The following is a 15,493-nucleotide window of genomic DNA, read 5'->3' as shown; positions in this document are numbered from 1 at the left end:
GGGCCAAAAGCACACTGTCCTTGACCCCCAAATTTAAGTGAATATCAGAGAAACCAGTGAGACAGCTTTTCTTGAATATTCTGATATACATGTAATGTGGGCCTACAGTGCCGATAAACCTGACCCACCGAAAGGTCAACAGATTTCAGAAGCATTGAATAAATGCTCTACACTCACAATTGACGATGATGTGCTTTATGGTTCTGAGTGCCTCAAATGGATTACTGTAGGATAAAATCCAGAACTGAATGTACTGTATCTCATTCAGAATCTCACAAAGTAGGTGTTTTTTGCCAGTATATCTATAAAATACACCAATGTCCGATCTAATGTTACCATATAGCGGGTGAATTGGCGTATCTGTGCAGTGTGCCAACTGCCTAGTGGGATTTATGCCAAGCAAACGACTGCTGCAGTGCGCTGTCACCTGGTGGCATTGATGTAAACTTGTAGATGAGTGCTGTGAACCGTGCACATTGCTTATCAAATCCGTATGTATTTGGCCCGTGAATGTGCGCCCGTTATCGTGATACAAAGTTTCAGTTTCACTGAGTCAGGGGAACAATGTAGCGTAGCGCGGTAGGTGTCATTTATTTCGGGTTACCCCATCTACATTATGTTTAAAGCGTTCAAAGAAAAATAACCAATAAATCAGCAAGGTGCCAAATGGTACGGTGTTCATGTGCTCTTGTGCTCTTACCCAACAGCTGCCACTGCTCTTCATGCCGTCTACCACTCGCCCCCCTTTCTGACGGTCGTAGTGAGTACGATGGGGGCGGTTTTAGTATGACCCACCAGCGTTGCTTGAGGACCATTCCTGGGACACCTCTAAAGTGCTCACGGTATGATTTTGCGTGAGTGGCGTCCAGTGAGGCGCAGGCCCCGTGTTTTGTCCCGATATACTGCGTCCATTATTTCTGTCATTGTTATTCATCGACAGTTTCCTAGAATGTGATTGCAACCTCTGAATTGTGTTCCGAGAGCAGTTATACCCTGGAGTAAATCAATGTCCAATATTTTGGTTACTATGTCGGCCGTCTGCATGCGACGGTTAGTGCATATGATGTTATCTATTGTGGCGTTCATTCGCGTGATACGGCACTGCGCCGTTGCCACACACACCCTAACAAACAGTATTTACAATTAGTCCAGTAGAATTAGCATTCCAATCGGAAATAATTGCTACAAAAATTTTATTGTTTTAATGGCTTCGTTTGTGTCCCAGTATGACTATCCTAGGTTTTCCCCCACAGCCGAGTTGTGGAAAAGTGCGGGGGGGAGGGGGGGGGGCAAAAATGTACCCTAGAAAGTGGTATTTTTGGGTTTCGTGATTATATCTCGTAAATGACTCACAAATCGAAAACAGTGCAATTAAAAATTGTAGGGCATGAAATTCTGCATTGAACGAGACCATCCGTATATTTCTTGGACCACCCGTTTCCATACTAGTGTTCTTCAAAATTGGACCAATTTCACATATTCATAAAAATTTTTCGTTTTAACCTCTGTTTTTTGGTATTATCGTAGAAACTAACCCACCTATCAATAGTGTCGTTCAGAAAAAAGATATGGAGAGAGAAATTTGGCATTCGATGAAACCAAAAGTGAATTTATTGAACCACCCATTTGTGTACTGCTCCTCATTAAATTTGGACCATTTCTCATCAATTTCAAATGTAGTTCTTCAGTAATTCTTATGTACAGTCTTTTAAACACAGAACTATAGCAACCAATTTTCTTGTACTTATGTAATATAGTAATAGAATAAAATACTAAAATTTTGTAAAATTTGAAAAATATTAAAGTTTTTCATATGTTGAGGGTTAAGAACTGAGACCTCGTACCTGACAGATGTCAGAGAAAGTTCTGACTCAAAAAAAACTTGCAAGTGGAAAAAATACATGTTAGAACAAAATGATGCAAAAAATACAATGCACAACCTGTGAGTAATAAGTGACTATCTCTAAATAAAAAATCAAAACAATCAAAATTTTTATTAAAGGTTATTTTTTTAGCTCCCCTGTGAAATTTGTCTTGTCAGGAACGTGGTATCCGTTCATAACCCTCAATATAATATAGTGATACCCATTCAACTGATATGAAGGACACAGGAAGAGAGACACACTCCTTGAAATTAAGTAGTGATTATTATATTTCGTAATTACAGAATTTTACGTGAATGTATGAGATGAGAAGGTAAAAGTAGGTATGTACACAAATTTCACATACGTCAACGTTTGACTGTCTTGTTGAGAGAAGAGAATGTGGAGCTGGTTCTTTGGAGGTAGGAATGAGGCCAAGACAAACTCTGAAGCCTGCCATCCCCAGAGGAGCGGATCCATCTGGTGTCCTATCCACATTTGTACTTGTAAGTAGGTCCACAAGCAATGCTGGCGATCTGCTTCCGACGTTGGTGGTAGGGATGCTAGGGTGAATCTGAATTTCATAATCGCTTTGGAAAACAGGTCGAATCGCAAGTTGTCTGAAGTCTCTCCTGCCATACCTCCGTAAATCAGAGGTCAGCTTCGACAATAGCTTCAGCTTGAGTGTCATGCTCTAAGAAAGGTTTGATATCTTCCAGAAGACATTTTTGACCAGTAGACTGACCACCTTCTTCTTGCCCTGACCGAAGGGTGCTGAAGTTGTGTCACATCCACTTATGGGGTAAAGAAATATGAGTGACCTGATCTTTGCCAGTTTGAAACTGTTAGAATCAAATACTTTTGATGAGGTCTTTCCTCTTCCAGGTTTCAAGAAATATATATTTGCTGATGGTGTGGCTAGGGCATTGAGCATGATGAGAAGGTCCGTATCCTCACCAACAACCACAACCTTCTCATGCTCCTGTGAAACCTCAAGCACTGTGGCAACAATTAGGTGGTCTGCGTCTTCAGTAGCTTGCCTTACTGAGAAGCCTTCATCTTCGAGCCTCGAAATAAGCAAGCTAATGAGATGTACTTTATTTCTGGAAAGGAACTGCTCCTGAGTCATAGTCACCATCATTAGCTCGGTAAATAAGACCTCAGGAGTAGTGTGTCTTTTGCTTCGGCAGAGGTGCTTAGCATATTTGATTCTCTTGGTGGGCAAGTCTTCTGGGTAGCCATCGACCACCACACTTGTCGCACTTCCGCTGTAGTGTCTTCTTAAGTATTCAACGTATTTGGTTAGCATTAACTTAAGTGTTTCACCATTCTTCCATACAACGCACTGGAGAAGAAATCCATCGATGACAAGGGTGCCATCTCATATTGGAAGAATTCTTTAATAAAATGAAGAACAAACCGCCTTCAGTCACAAGTTGCGTTTATTTACTACACTATGCATTTCGAGCACTGGAGGCTCATCTTCAGGTGCTTTTTAGTGATTTACATAATGTTTTTTAGTTGTTTGCCTGTTGATATTACATTTTTCTGTTACAACATGGTATATTCTAGATGTAAGTTTAACAGCGTTAATAATATGAAAATAACTTACAGTTTAACATTGTATGATGTCTGCTTCTGTTGTGCAGTTGGTATACACAATATACGTCTTTAATTTTGCAGTACATACTGAGATATATACATAGTCACACACTTTCTCGCACATTGTAGTAGCAGAACGTAAACCTGCCACAGATTCTCGTTCATACAGATGTTCTACTTATAAATATAATCGATTTTCTTGTTTCACAGAAGATAACGTGATAGTATTAGTACACAGGTATTATGAAAATAATTATTTGGCACCATGTTGTAGGTTGTCAGCTGTTCGTACTATTATGGATTTGATTTCTCAGGAAAAAATAAACTTTTGAAGGTGTAAAAAAAATTGTGGCTGTTAAACTCTGTTCATTCAACAAGTTTTCGGAACATTTTTCTTTGTGTAGCATTATTTCTAACTGTTCTAGTAGATTAAATTTTTTACTGTTGGGTTCTGTGTGAAGTACAGTTAGGCTGTTGTGGATGTCGTCAAGTCTGTTTATTAATATACATGTTGTTAGTTATTGTAGATTTTTCAAAATGGTGTAGTCGAAAGGTGTCTGTGTGTTCTTTATACCGTGTGTGGAAGGTTCTTCCAGTTTTTCCTATGTAAAATGCAGGGCAACTGTTACATTGTAATTTATATATTCCACTGTGTTATGTTATTGGCTTGTTTGTGTTCCCTGCGTGAGGTAAGTGGTATCCAAGTTTGCCGTTTGTGGAGAAAAATATTTTAATATTTTTTTAATAAGTTAGCTACTTTTTGTGATACTATGCCTAAGTATGGGATGCTTGTGAAGATTTGTTTGTGTTGGTAGTTTTCTATCTGCGCCTAAACTTACTTGCATCTGTGCAGGATGACAGAAAGTGGATGGAATGACCGGTTGAGATGAGTTTGTAACGAAGTATGATCTAATGGTAGATGATTGAATGGTAGATGCATTCTAGAGAGAGGAAGATGTTGCGTCAGATCATTTTAAAAAATTTTCCCTTCTGTTGGGGTGCATCAGTTGTGTGGCATAACCTGTGTTCGACTCGTATTCAACTGTATGTTATGTCTGAGGCTTAGAGAACTATCTACTCGCGATCTTTAACAGCAGATCTGCCATCAGAGAAGTTCCATCTCATGTGTGTGTGGTTATGACGATGACGACGACGACGACGACGACGACGAAACACGCCCATCTTGTTTCGGCACTTTCCTCTAGATGAACGAAGATATTTGCAAGGTACTCCATTAACCTGCCGCATCTTTGGCATAAAATCGAGTCTTCAGTTTCATAATTACATTGATTCTATGTTAGTGACAGTTTGTGAGATACTGAATTCCCATGGATACATCTGCTTGACAGATGTTCTGTTTACAGATTTAGTGACGGCATGTCTTGTAATTTCACATGTCGAACATCGTTGCTATGCGTTGGTCAGTTTCCTTGTGAGAGGTATTCTCCGTTACTAAAGATCATTTTGTATGGGACTGATGCAGGCATAGTATAATTTCTAAACCGTGATCGGATATGAACAGAGGATGCTATACACCTCTGCGAAACTATATTGTGCATGTATCACAGGGAATCGATGTCTTAAGGAAGTAGTTTTTTTCATTTCACAGTTTATCTTGTTACAGTTTCAGGGCGCAAAATTGCTACGGTCATTAGCGCCCATTCTGCGACTTAGGGAAGGGTACAAAAACCAAATGGGAAATCTGCAGCAATGAAATCTAAACTCAACAAGAGGGAAAACTAAAAAACCAAAGGGAAACTTAGGAAACCACTGTAGGAGAGGGGGTTGTTTTTCCCAAAAAGAGCTTCAAATGACAGACGTGATCTCATTGACACTGATAAACTCGAAGGCACGATCAGCTGAGCGCGTGTCATCATCTGAAATGGAAGGCATATCAGGCGACAGCTGTAGATGGGCTCGTAGTGGAGTAAAATAGGGGCACTCAAGAAAAAGGTGTCTCACCATCCACAGTTGAGAGCAGTGGGGATAAAGTGGGGGAGCATCGCCACTTAAAAGATGTCAATGGCGAAAAAGTCAGTGCCCTATCAAGCGTCTAGTTAAAATTACCTCCTCCAGATGACAAGTTCGGGAGGAAGATGTCTGAGCACTGAGAAGAGGTTTCACATCCCGCAATTTATTAGCGGGAAGTGTAGACCAATGAGCGTGCCATAAAAGAGCAACACGACGAAATAAGACACAATGCAGATCGGTGAAGGGCACCACGCGAACAGTGGGCCGAGGAAGGGAGACTGTAGCATTGCCTGCTATATCGGCTGCCTCATTTACATGGATACCAACAGTAGGGGGACAAGGTATGTTCTATCCGACATTCCATTGTTGCAAATTTGTTCAAAATGACGGCGATGACGTCATCCAAGATGGCGGCTCTAGACTTAGCAACAGTGCATGACGTCATCCAAGTTGGCGGAATTTGGTGAGAAGTTTGAATTTTGGCTGGAAGATAGCTCAATTGCGCTACCTCCACTAACCTAACCCTCCAGAAAAAAATTGGTTGGAAATTCAAATTCCAGCAGGATAATGCATCACACCACGAAAATGGCGGGAATATAGACCACTTGGGGTACGTCCACTAACCTAAACCCCAACCCCGTAGAAAATGGCGGCAAGCTCAAATTCCAGCACAATAATGACAGTAAAACTTGACTTGTCTTTATTATTACTTCAACAATATCATGCAGGTGTGTTCGCCACGAGGTCCAACTGGCTAAGTCACATAGCCACCAGCAGAGGGCGTCATTCAAGATGTCGGATTTTGGCGGGAAGTTTGAATTTTGTTGGAATGAAGGCCAACTGCGTCACGTCCACTCAACTACTGTCATCAAGGACGGCGACTTATTTTGTTTCACCACTCAGATGACCTGATTGGCGGTGCACATTCAGTCTTTGCTGTGTTGTCATCGTCAAAGCATCGTCACATGTTTGATCATCAAGATGAATGTGAAGGATGTAGACATTTGAGGGAGGACTAGCCACATTTCACTACATCATTTATAGAAGAGTATGATAATGCAGATGGCAGTTATAAGAATCGAGGGGCATGAAAGGGAAGCAGTGGTTGGGAAGGGAGTAAGACAGGGTTGTAGCCTATCCCCGATGTTATTCAATCTGTATATTGAGCAAGCTGTGAAGGAAACAAAAGAAAATTTCGGAGTAGGTATTAAAATCCATGGAGAAGAAAAAAAAAACTTTGAGGTTTGCCGATGACATTGTAATTCTGTCAGAGACAGCAAAGGACTTGGAAGGTCAGTTGAATGGAATGGACAGTGTCATGAAAGGAGGGTACAAGATGAATATCAACAAAAGCAAAACGAGGATAACGGAATGTAGTCGAATTAAGTCGGGTGATGCTGAGGGAATTAGATTAGGAAATGAGACATTTAAAGTAGTAAAGGAGTTTTGCTATTTGGGGAGCAAAATAACTGATGATGGTCGAAGTAGAGAGGATATCAAATGTGCTGGGGGTCATAGTATTTTCATGCAGCACTCGACTGTTGATAACTTATTCAATCTAGACATGGCAGTAACTAGTACTAAATAGATGGCGCCCATGTGTTCAAGCTGTATACAGTAACATCATTAACTGGCTTCAGACATGTAGCATTCACATAGAAGATATAGACCATTGTCTTAGCACCTGTATAACGGCAGCACCGAAGTCTTGTGCTATTCCTCAAATAAGTGTTGTGAATGTTGAACTCAAATTTAGTGATGGCATACCCAACTATTTCAATGGGTCTATAACATTATGAGATACATTTGCTGAATTTGAGGGATATAAGAAACAACTCTTTTCGAAATACTGTACTTCTGTTGCACCATTTGAAAAAGAATGAACTTATTGTTTTCCATGCTGATCATAATTTTATGTCTCGAGTAAATAAATATATTTATAATATTAAATTTCTCTTTGTCTTTTTCATTTCTCTAGACAAAAATGTCACAATTGTTAATGCACGTTAGTACACCTTTATGTACGTTAATGTACTGTATGTGACACACTTCCCTTTAAATACACCATGTGGAATTCATTCTGTCGTGTAGCCGTTTTAGTTCAGTTGGTAAGGTGATTGCACTATAGTGGCTACACACACACACACACACACACACACACACACACACACACACACACACACACACACACACACACTATTTATCATATAAAAGCCTATTGCACGCCAGTACGTAGCACAATAGGTATCATGGCAGGCTGGGTGATGCACACTTGCTGCATAGACTTTGTTGTTGGTGACTGGTTCTGTGATGATCAAGACCAGAAGACCAAGTAGTAGTAGTAGTAGTAGTAGTAGTAGTAGTAGAAGAAGAAGAAGAAGAAGAATGGAGCACTCCTTCACAACAGCATACGAGCTATAATTGTAGGTCCTTCCAACTGTGGTTAGACAAATGTCTTGATGGCTCTGTTAACACACACAGACTGAGTCCGCTTCAAGCACCTTTTCGTCTACTCTGAAACACTGCTTAAACCCAAGTACCAGTTACTGCAGAAAATGTTAGATGGGGTAGACGGCTCTTTTTTTGTTTTTTTTTTGTGGTTTTAGGGCGCACAACTTCAAGTGTCATTAGCGCCCAGACTATGTTAGGAATGCACCGTGAGGCACAAGTTTAAAACAGCAACTAAAATGGAAAACATGATAAAAGACAGATTGACAGGCATAGGATTAAAAACAGCATAATCAAATGTTCTTAGACAGGTTTGTCAAGTTGATAAAATGAAGTACGCGAGCAGCTGCTCCTGGGTCATCCGCTAAAATGGCATCTAGAGTACATGGCAGGCCAAGATCAAGATGCAGTGTATTAAAATCTGGACAGGACGTTAAAATGTGTTGGACCGTCATGGGCAGAACGGCGCCGGCGCAGCCGTCAGCAGATGGTGATGGCTGAACCGGCAGTGTCCAATTCGTAACTGGGCCAAAACTACCTCCTCCCGCCGAGAAGGGCGTGAGGAGGACGTCCAAGCCACGGGAAGAGGTTTTAAGGCCCGAAGCTTGTTGTCTGTAAGTGCAGCCCAATCGGCATGCCACAGCGATAAAATGCGCCGACAAATGACCTTGCTAAAATCGGACGAAGGGACACAACAAGAAGCTGTCCGAGGCTGGAGGACCGCAGCCTTGGCCGCGGCATCTGCAGCTTCGTTCCCAGTGATACCGACATGGCCAGGAACCCACATAAAGCTAACCGGAGAACCGACGTCCACCAGCTGCTGAAGAGAGCGTTGGATCCGGTGTACGAAAGGGTGAACCGGGTATGGATCACTGAGGCTCTGGATGGCGCTCAGGGAATTGGAGCAGATGACATAAGCAGAATGTCGGTGGCGGCAGATGTAAAGAACTGCCTGGTAGAGGGCAAAGAGCTCAGCTGTGAAGACTGAACAATGGCCATGGAGCCGGTATTTGAAACTTTGTGCACCGACAATAAAGGAACACCTGACCCCGTCATTGGACTTAGAGCCATCTGTATAAATGAAAGTCATGTCGATGAACTTCGAACGAAGTTCCAAAAAACGGGAGTGTTAGACCGAACCGGGGGTAACCTCTTTTGGGAGCGAGCTGAGGTCAAGGTGAATGCGGACCTGAGCCTGGAGCCAAGGTGGCGTGTGGCTCTCGCCCACTCGAAAGGTTGCAGGGAGTGAAAAATTAAGGTGTTGAAGGAGGCGACGAAAGCGAACTCCAGGGGGTAGGAGGGCAGAGACATACAACCTGTATTGACGGTCAAGAGAGTCGTCAAAAAAGGAACAATAAGATGGATGGTCGGGCATTGACAGTAGCCGACAGGCATACCGACAAAGCAGTATATCGCGCCGGTAGGTGAGTGGCAATTCGCCAGCGTCAGCATGAAGACACTCTACGGGACTAGTACAAAATGCTCCGATCGCAAGTCGTAAACCCCGATGTTGTATGGAGTTGAGGCGGCGTAAGATGGATGGCCGTGCAGAGGAGTATACGAAGCTCCCATAATACAGCTTGGAGCGGACGATCGACCGATATAGACGAAGTAGGACGGTTCGATCCGCTCCCCACGACATACCACTGAGAACACGGAGGACATTTAAAGAACGGGTACAACGGGCGGCCAAATATGACACATGTGGAGACCAGCTAAGTTTCCTGTCAAATGTAAGGCCTAAAAATTTTGTTGTCTCCACGATTGGGAGAGCAACGGGACCGAGTCGTAAGGACGGTGGGAGAAACTCTTTGTAGCGCCAGAAGTTAATACAGACCGTCTTCTCGGCAGAAAAACGGAAGCCATAGGTGACACTCCAGGAGTAAAGGCGGTCAAGAGAACGCTGAAGACAGCGCTCCAGGACACATGGACACTGCGCGCTGCAATAGATGGTAAAATCGTCCACGAAGAGGGAGCCTGATACATCAGCTGGGAGGCAATCCATTATTGGATTGATCGCGATGGCGAAGAGAGCGACGCTCAAAACTGAGCCCTGTGGCACCACATTCTTCTGGCGAAAGGTGTCAGACAGGACAGGACCCACACGTACCCTGAACTGTCGATCCATTAAAAAGGAACGACTAAAAAGAGGGAGGCGTCCGCGAAGGCCCCATGTATGCATGGTGCGGAGAATGCCCGCCCTCCAACAGGTGTCGTAAGCCTTCTCCAAATCAAAGAACACAGCCGCTGTCGGGCGCTTCCGCAAGAAGTTATTCATAATGAAGGTCGACAAGGTAACCAGATGGTCAACAGCAGAGCGGCGCCTACGAAATCCACATTATACATTGGTAAGTAGGCGTCGAGACTCGAGCAGCCAAACCAATCGAGAGTTAACCATTCGCTCCATCACTTTACAGACACAGCTGGTAAGCGAGATAGATCGATAACTGGAAGGCAAGTGCTTGTCCTTCCCCGGCTTAGGAATCGGGACAACAATAGACTCGCGCCAGCATGCGGGAACATGTCCCTCAATCCAGATGCGATTGTATGTACGAAGATGAAAACCATTACCCGCAGGAGAAAGGTTCTTCAGCATCTGAATATGAATAGAATCAGGCCCTGGAGCGGAGGACCGTGATCGGCCAAGTGCGTTTTCGAGTTCCTGCATGGTGAATGGGGCATTACAACTTTCACAATTCGAGGAGCGGAAGTTAGGTGGCCTAGTCTCCTCTGCCTGTTTGCGGGGGAGGAAGGCAGGGTGGTAATGAGCGGAGCTCGAAACCTCTGCGAAAAAGCGGCCGAAGGCATTGGAGACAGCCTCAGGGGCCGCAAGGACGTCATTTGCGACCTTCAAGCCAGAAACTGGTGAGTGGACCTTAGAGCCAGATAGCCGGCGCAGGCTACCTCAGACAACAGAAGAAGGAGTAAACCTGTTGAAGGTGCTTGTGAAAGCAGCCCAGCTTGCTCTCTTGCTTTCTTTGATAATACGACGACACTGAGCACGTAATCGTTTATAATTGATACAATTCGCCACTGTAGGGTGGCGTTTAAATGTGCGTAAAGCACGTCGACGAGCACGTAAAGCGTCTCTACATGCTGCGGTCCACCAGGGGACCGGTATGCGACGTGGAGAAGAAGTAGGGTGAGGGATGGAATATTCAGCAGCAGTGAGAATGACTTCCGTGAGGTGTGCGACCTGACGATCGCAGCTTGTGAAGGTTTGATCCTGAAAGGTCGCCCTGGAAGAGAAGAGCCCCCAGTCTGCTTTGGTGATGGTCCAACTAGAGGAGCACGGAGAGGGGGTATGCTGCAGGAGATGGATAACACACGGGAAGTGGTCGCTCGATTATGTATCAGAAAGTGCATACCACTCAAACCGGCGTGCAAGTTGGGGAGTACATATAGAGAGGTCTAAATGGGAATATGTGTGAGATGTGTCCGAAAGAAAAGTAGGGGCGCCAGTATTGAGGCAGACAAGATTGAGCTGGTTGAAAAGGTCTGCTAACAAGGAGCCCCTCGGGCAGGATGCTGGAGAGCCCCAAAGGGGATGGTGGGCATTGAAGTCTCCAGTTAACAAAAATGGTGCAGGTAGCTGAGAAATAAGTTGCATCATGTCTGCCCCGGTAACGGCAGATGACGATGGAGTGTAGACGGTACAAAAGGAAAACGTAAAAGTGGGGAGAGTAATGAGGATGGCAACTGCCTGCAGGCCGGTGTGCAACGTGATGGGATCGTAGTAAATATCATCCTGGACCAGCAACATAACCCCTCCATGAGCTGGGATACCTACCACAGGGGGTAGGTCAAAACGCACAGAGGTATAGTGTGCCAAGGCAATTTGATCGCATGGGCGTAGCTTCGTTTCCTGGAGGGCTACGATGAGCGGATGGTGCAAGCGGAGCAGCAACTTCAAGTCCTCTCGGTTGGAGCGAATGCTGCGAATATTCCAGTGAATAAGTGCCATCGTGAGAAGAAAAGGAAGATGAAAGAAGGGGTCACCTCGAAGGCCGCTGAGGGCCTGGCTTCGAGCGAGCACAGCCGCCGCTATCAATAGGCGGACAGTCATCGTCCATTGGGTCTATAGGTTCATCGGCCATCTCGGGAGGATGGCCGGAAGGGGAAGCTTCCTCTGCCGGTGAACGGCCAGATGTACGGCTACCAGCGGTCCGGCCAGGCGAAACGGATGACGGCCTGGGGCGGCAACCGCTGAGTGGCGTAGGAGAAGAAATGCGCCGTGGCGGAGAAGGAGAACTGTGCTTCCTATGAGCCTTTTTGGAAGGACGTTTGGTGGAAGTACCAGTCGAAGGCTGAGAGATCGAGGTACGTAGGAAGTCTGCACGGGATGGTTCCTTCTTGAAGGCCCATGCATCTGACTTCGGGGTCTTCATCTTAGCAGAAGCTGATGAAGGTGCTGGTGTCTGTGGGGTGATGGGAGGAAGAGGAGTCGTCGACCGCGCGATCTTAGCAGTGGCCGAACGGACGACCGTGGTGCTGAAGGTTAGATCGCATGTCTGGGTTGCTACCTCCCTAGTAGTCCGAGGAGAGGCGAGGACAGTACTGTATTTCCCCGCTGGGAGCAGCGTGGGCTTCCTACTAGCCAATAGCTTGCGAGCAGCCGAGGTGGACACTTTCTCTTTGACTCGAATTTCCTGGATACAGCGTTCTCCCTTATAGACAGGACAGTCGCGGGAGGATGCGGCATGGTCACCCTGACAGTTCACACAACGAGGAGACGGAGGTGGGCAGTCACCCTCATGGGCATCCCTGCCACAAGTGACACATTTAGCCGCATTGGAGCAAGACTGTCGAGTGTGATTGAAACGCTGACACTGGTAGCAGCGCGTAGGTGTCGGGACATAGGAGCGAACAGAAATAACCTCGTAGCCCGCCTTGATGCGCGATGGCAGCTTAACACTATCGAAGGTCAAGAAAAGTGTCCGGGTCGGTACAAGGTCGTTGTTGACCTTCTTCATGACCCTATGGACAGCCGTCACGCCCTGCTCAGCGAGGAAAGATTGAATCTCCTCGTCAGTCAATCCGTCGAGGGAGCTAGTATAGACTACACCACGAGACGAATTCAAAGTTCGGTGGGCCTCCACCCGGACAGGGAACGTGTACACGAGTGTGGCCCGAAGCAGTTTTCGTGCCTGAAAGGCACTCTCAGTTTCTAGTAATAAGGTACCGTTATGCAACCTGGTACAAGATTTGACAGATCCGGCTATGGCATCTACGCCCTTCTGGATAACGAAAGGGTTGACAGAGGAAAAATCCTTTCCGTCCTCAGATCAAGAAACGATGAGGAACTGTGGGGCAGGCGGTAGTACTTTTGTCACTGGTGGCTGGTCACGTTTCCGTTTTTGGGCAGAAGTCGAAAGCGATGGAGTAGAATCCATTGCAGAGGAATCCCCCATGATTGCCAGCGTCTCCGATGGCGCGCTCCTTCCTTGTGGGGACCCTCTCAGAGGGCACTCCCACCTTAGGTGAATGTTTACACCTCAGGTCACACCTCCCGAGAAACAGACGGAGGGACCAATCGGCATGGTCAGAAGGAATCAGCTCAGGCAATCAGCCCTCCCCGGGCCTGGCCTCTACCAGGTGGTATGCGCGTGCCTTACATGTCTACACAGGGCGGGGAATTACGCGTTACCCCGTCACCGGCTACGCGTGCGAACGCGTGGGTCGGCCTTCAGGCACGCACAGGGAGGAAGGAAGAAGAGGAAATAGAAAGAGAGGGAGAAAGAGGACAGACTGTCTGAAACGCCGAGGCGGAGACCAGTGAGGGGGGAGGCAGTGAGGGGGGAGGCAGTGAGGGGGGAGGCAGTGAGGGGGGAGGCAGTGAGGGGGGAGGCAGTGAGGGGGGAGGCAGTGAGGGGGGAGGCAGTGAGGGGGGAGGCAGTGAGGGGGGAGGCAGTGAGGGGGGAGGCAGTGAGGGGGGAGGCAGTGAGGGGGGAGGCAGTGAGGGGGGAGGCAGTGAGGGGGGAGGCAGTGAGGGGGGAGGCAGTGAGGGGGGAGGCAGTGAGGGGGGAGGCAGTGAGGGGGGAGGCAGTGAGGGGGGAGGCAGTGAGGGGGGAGGCAGTGAGGGGGGAGGCAGTGAGGGGGGAGGCAGTGAGGAGGAGGAGGCAAGGAGGAGAAGGCAAGGAGGAGAAGGCAAGGAGGAGAAGGCAAGGAGGAGAAGGCAAGGAGGAGAAGGCAAGGAGGAGAAGGCAAGGAGGAGAAGGCAAGGAGGAGAAGGCAAGGAGGAGAAGGCAAGGAGGAGAAGGCAAGGAGGAGAAGGCAAGGAGGAGAAGGCAAGGAGGAGAAGGCAAGGAGGAGAAGGCAAGGAGGAGAAGGCAAGGAGGAGAAGGCAAGGAGGAGAAGGCAAGGAGGAGAAGGCAAGGAGGAGAAGGCAAGGAGGAGAAGGCAAGGAGAAGAAGGCAAGGAGAAGAAGGCAAGGAGAAGAAGGCAAGGAGAAGAAGGCAAGGAGAAGAAGGCAAGGAGAAGAAGGCAAGGAGAAGAAGGCAAGGAGAAGAAGGCAAGGAGAAGAAGGCAAGGAGAAGAAGGCAAGGAGAAGAAGGCAAGGAGAAGAAGGCAAGGAGAAGAAGGCAAGGAGAAGAAGGCAAGGAGAAGAGGGCAAGGAGAAGAGGGCAAGGAGAAGAGGGCAAGGAGAAGAGGGCAAGGAGAAGAGGGCAAGGAGAAGAGGGCAAGGAGAAGAGGGCAAGGAGAAGAGGGCAAGGAGAAGAGGGCAAGGAGAAGAGGGCAAGGAGAAGAGGGCAAGGAGAAGAGGGCAAGGAGAAGAGGGCAAGGAGAAGAGGGCAAGGAGAAGAGGGCAAGGAGAAGAAGGCAAGGAGAAGAAGGCAAGGAGAAGAAGGCAAGGAGAAGAAGGCAAGGAGAAGAAGGCAAGGAGAAGAAGGCAAGGAGAAGAAGGCAAGGAGAAGTTAAGGGAAAGAGTAAGGAAGACAGTGAGGTGGAGAAGAGCAAAGAAAGGAACCAACAAAAGGAAGGAAGAAACGAGAAGTGAAAATCCAAAAAGACCACAATTATAGGTCGTGGAACCGTCCGTCTCCGGACGCAGCCGCTAACTACCCCCGTGAGGGGGATGGACTCCTTTTAGTCGCCTCGTACGACAGGCAGGAATACCTCGGGCCTATTCTAACCCCCGGACCCGCAGGGGTAGGATTTCTGTGGTTGGGAGCTATCAAGTGATTTAAATTAAAACACATTGACATGAGTACGGAAGGCTAAAATATGTTACTAGTTTCAGATTTTATTTTATTTCCACCTTTCAGACAGTCAAGCATCAATAGCCTTACAGAACAATCAAGTTATTCTTGTCGTTTTGCTAAGGAGATTTGGCTTTTATTAATCTTTTCCGCTGAGGCAGTCAATTTATTTGAAACGAACTGTTTAATTCCACACTACTGGCTGGTTTCAACTGTTTGCTGCATTTCAAAAGTGCATGTTTTCACCTTCTAGCACGTATGTAATTATGTTATAATGAAGAACCAAAGATGAAATGATACATTACTGGTACGCCAAGAAAATTTACATTCGAATCTGGACATACGAATGTGCACTTCAAGGCGAATTACGCGTTTTAGTGTGGTTCACGAAATTCCGATGCTCTTTGCGTT

At 46.4% G+C, this 15,493-nt stretch overlaps 1 protein-coding gene across 1 annotated transcript in view; it reads left to right on the top strand.

The window, feature by feature from the left end:
- LOC124775046 (vicilin-like seed storage protein At2g18540) overlaps positions 1–14,801 on the top strand; it is a 36,790-nt gene extending 21,989 nt beyond the window's left edge. The window contains exon 2 of the mRNA XM_047249869.1: positions 13,986–14,801. Coding sequence (XP_047105825.1) covers positions 13,986–14,801 — 816 coding nt within the window. The remainder of the gene's footprint in view (positions 1–13,985) is intronic.
- The last annotated feature ends 692 nt before the right edge of the window (positions 14,802–15,493 follow it).

The sequence above is a fragment of the Schistocerca piceifrons genome, chromosome 1 (assembly GCF_021461385.2).
Source record: "Schistocerca piceifrons isolate TAMUIC-IGC-003096 chromosome 1, iqSchPice1.1, whole genome shotgun sequence".
In the NCBI taxonomy this organism is placed as follows: domain Eukaryota; kingdom Metazoa; phylum Arthropoda; class Insecta; order Orthoptera; family Acrididae; genus Schistocerca; species Schistocerca piceifrons.
This window is presented reverse-complemented; position numbering and strand designations above follow the sequence as displayed.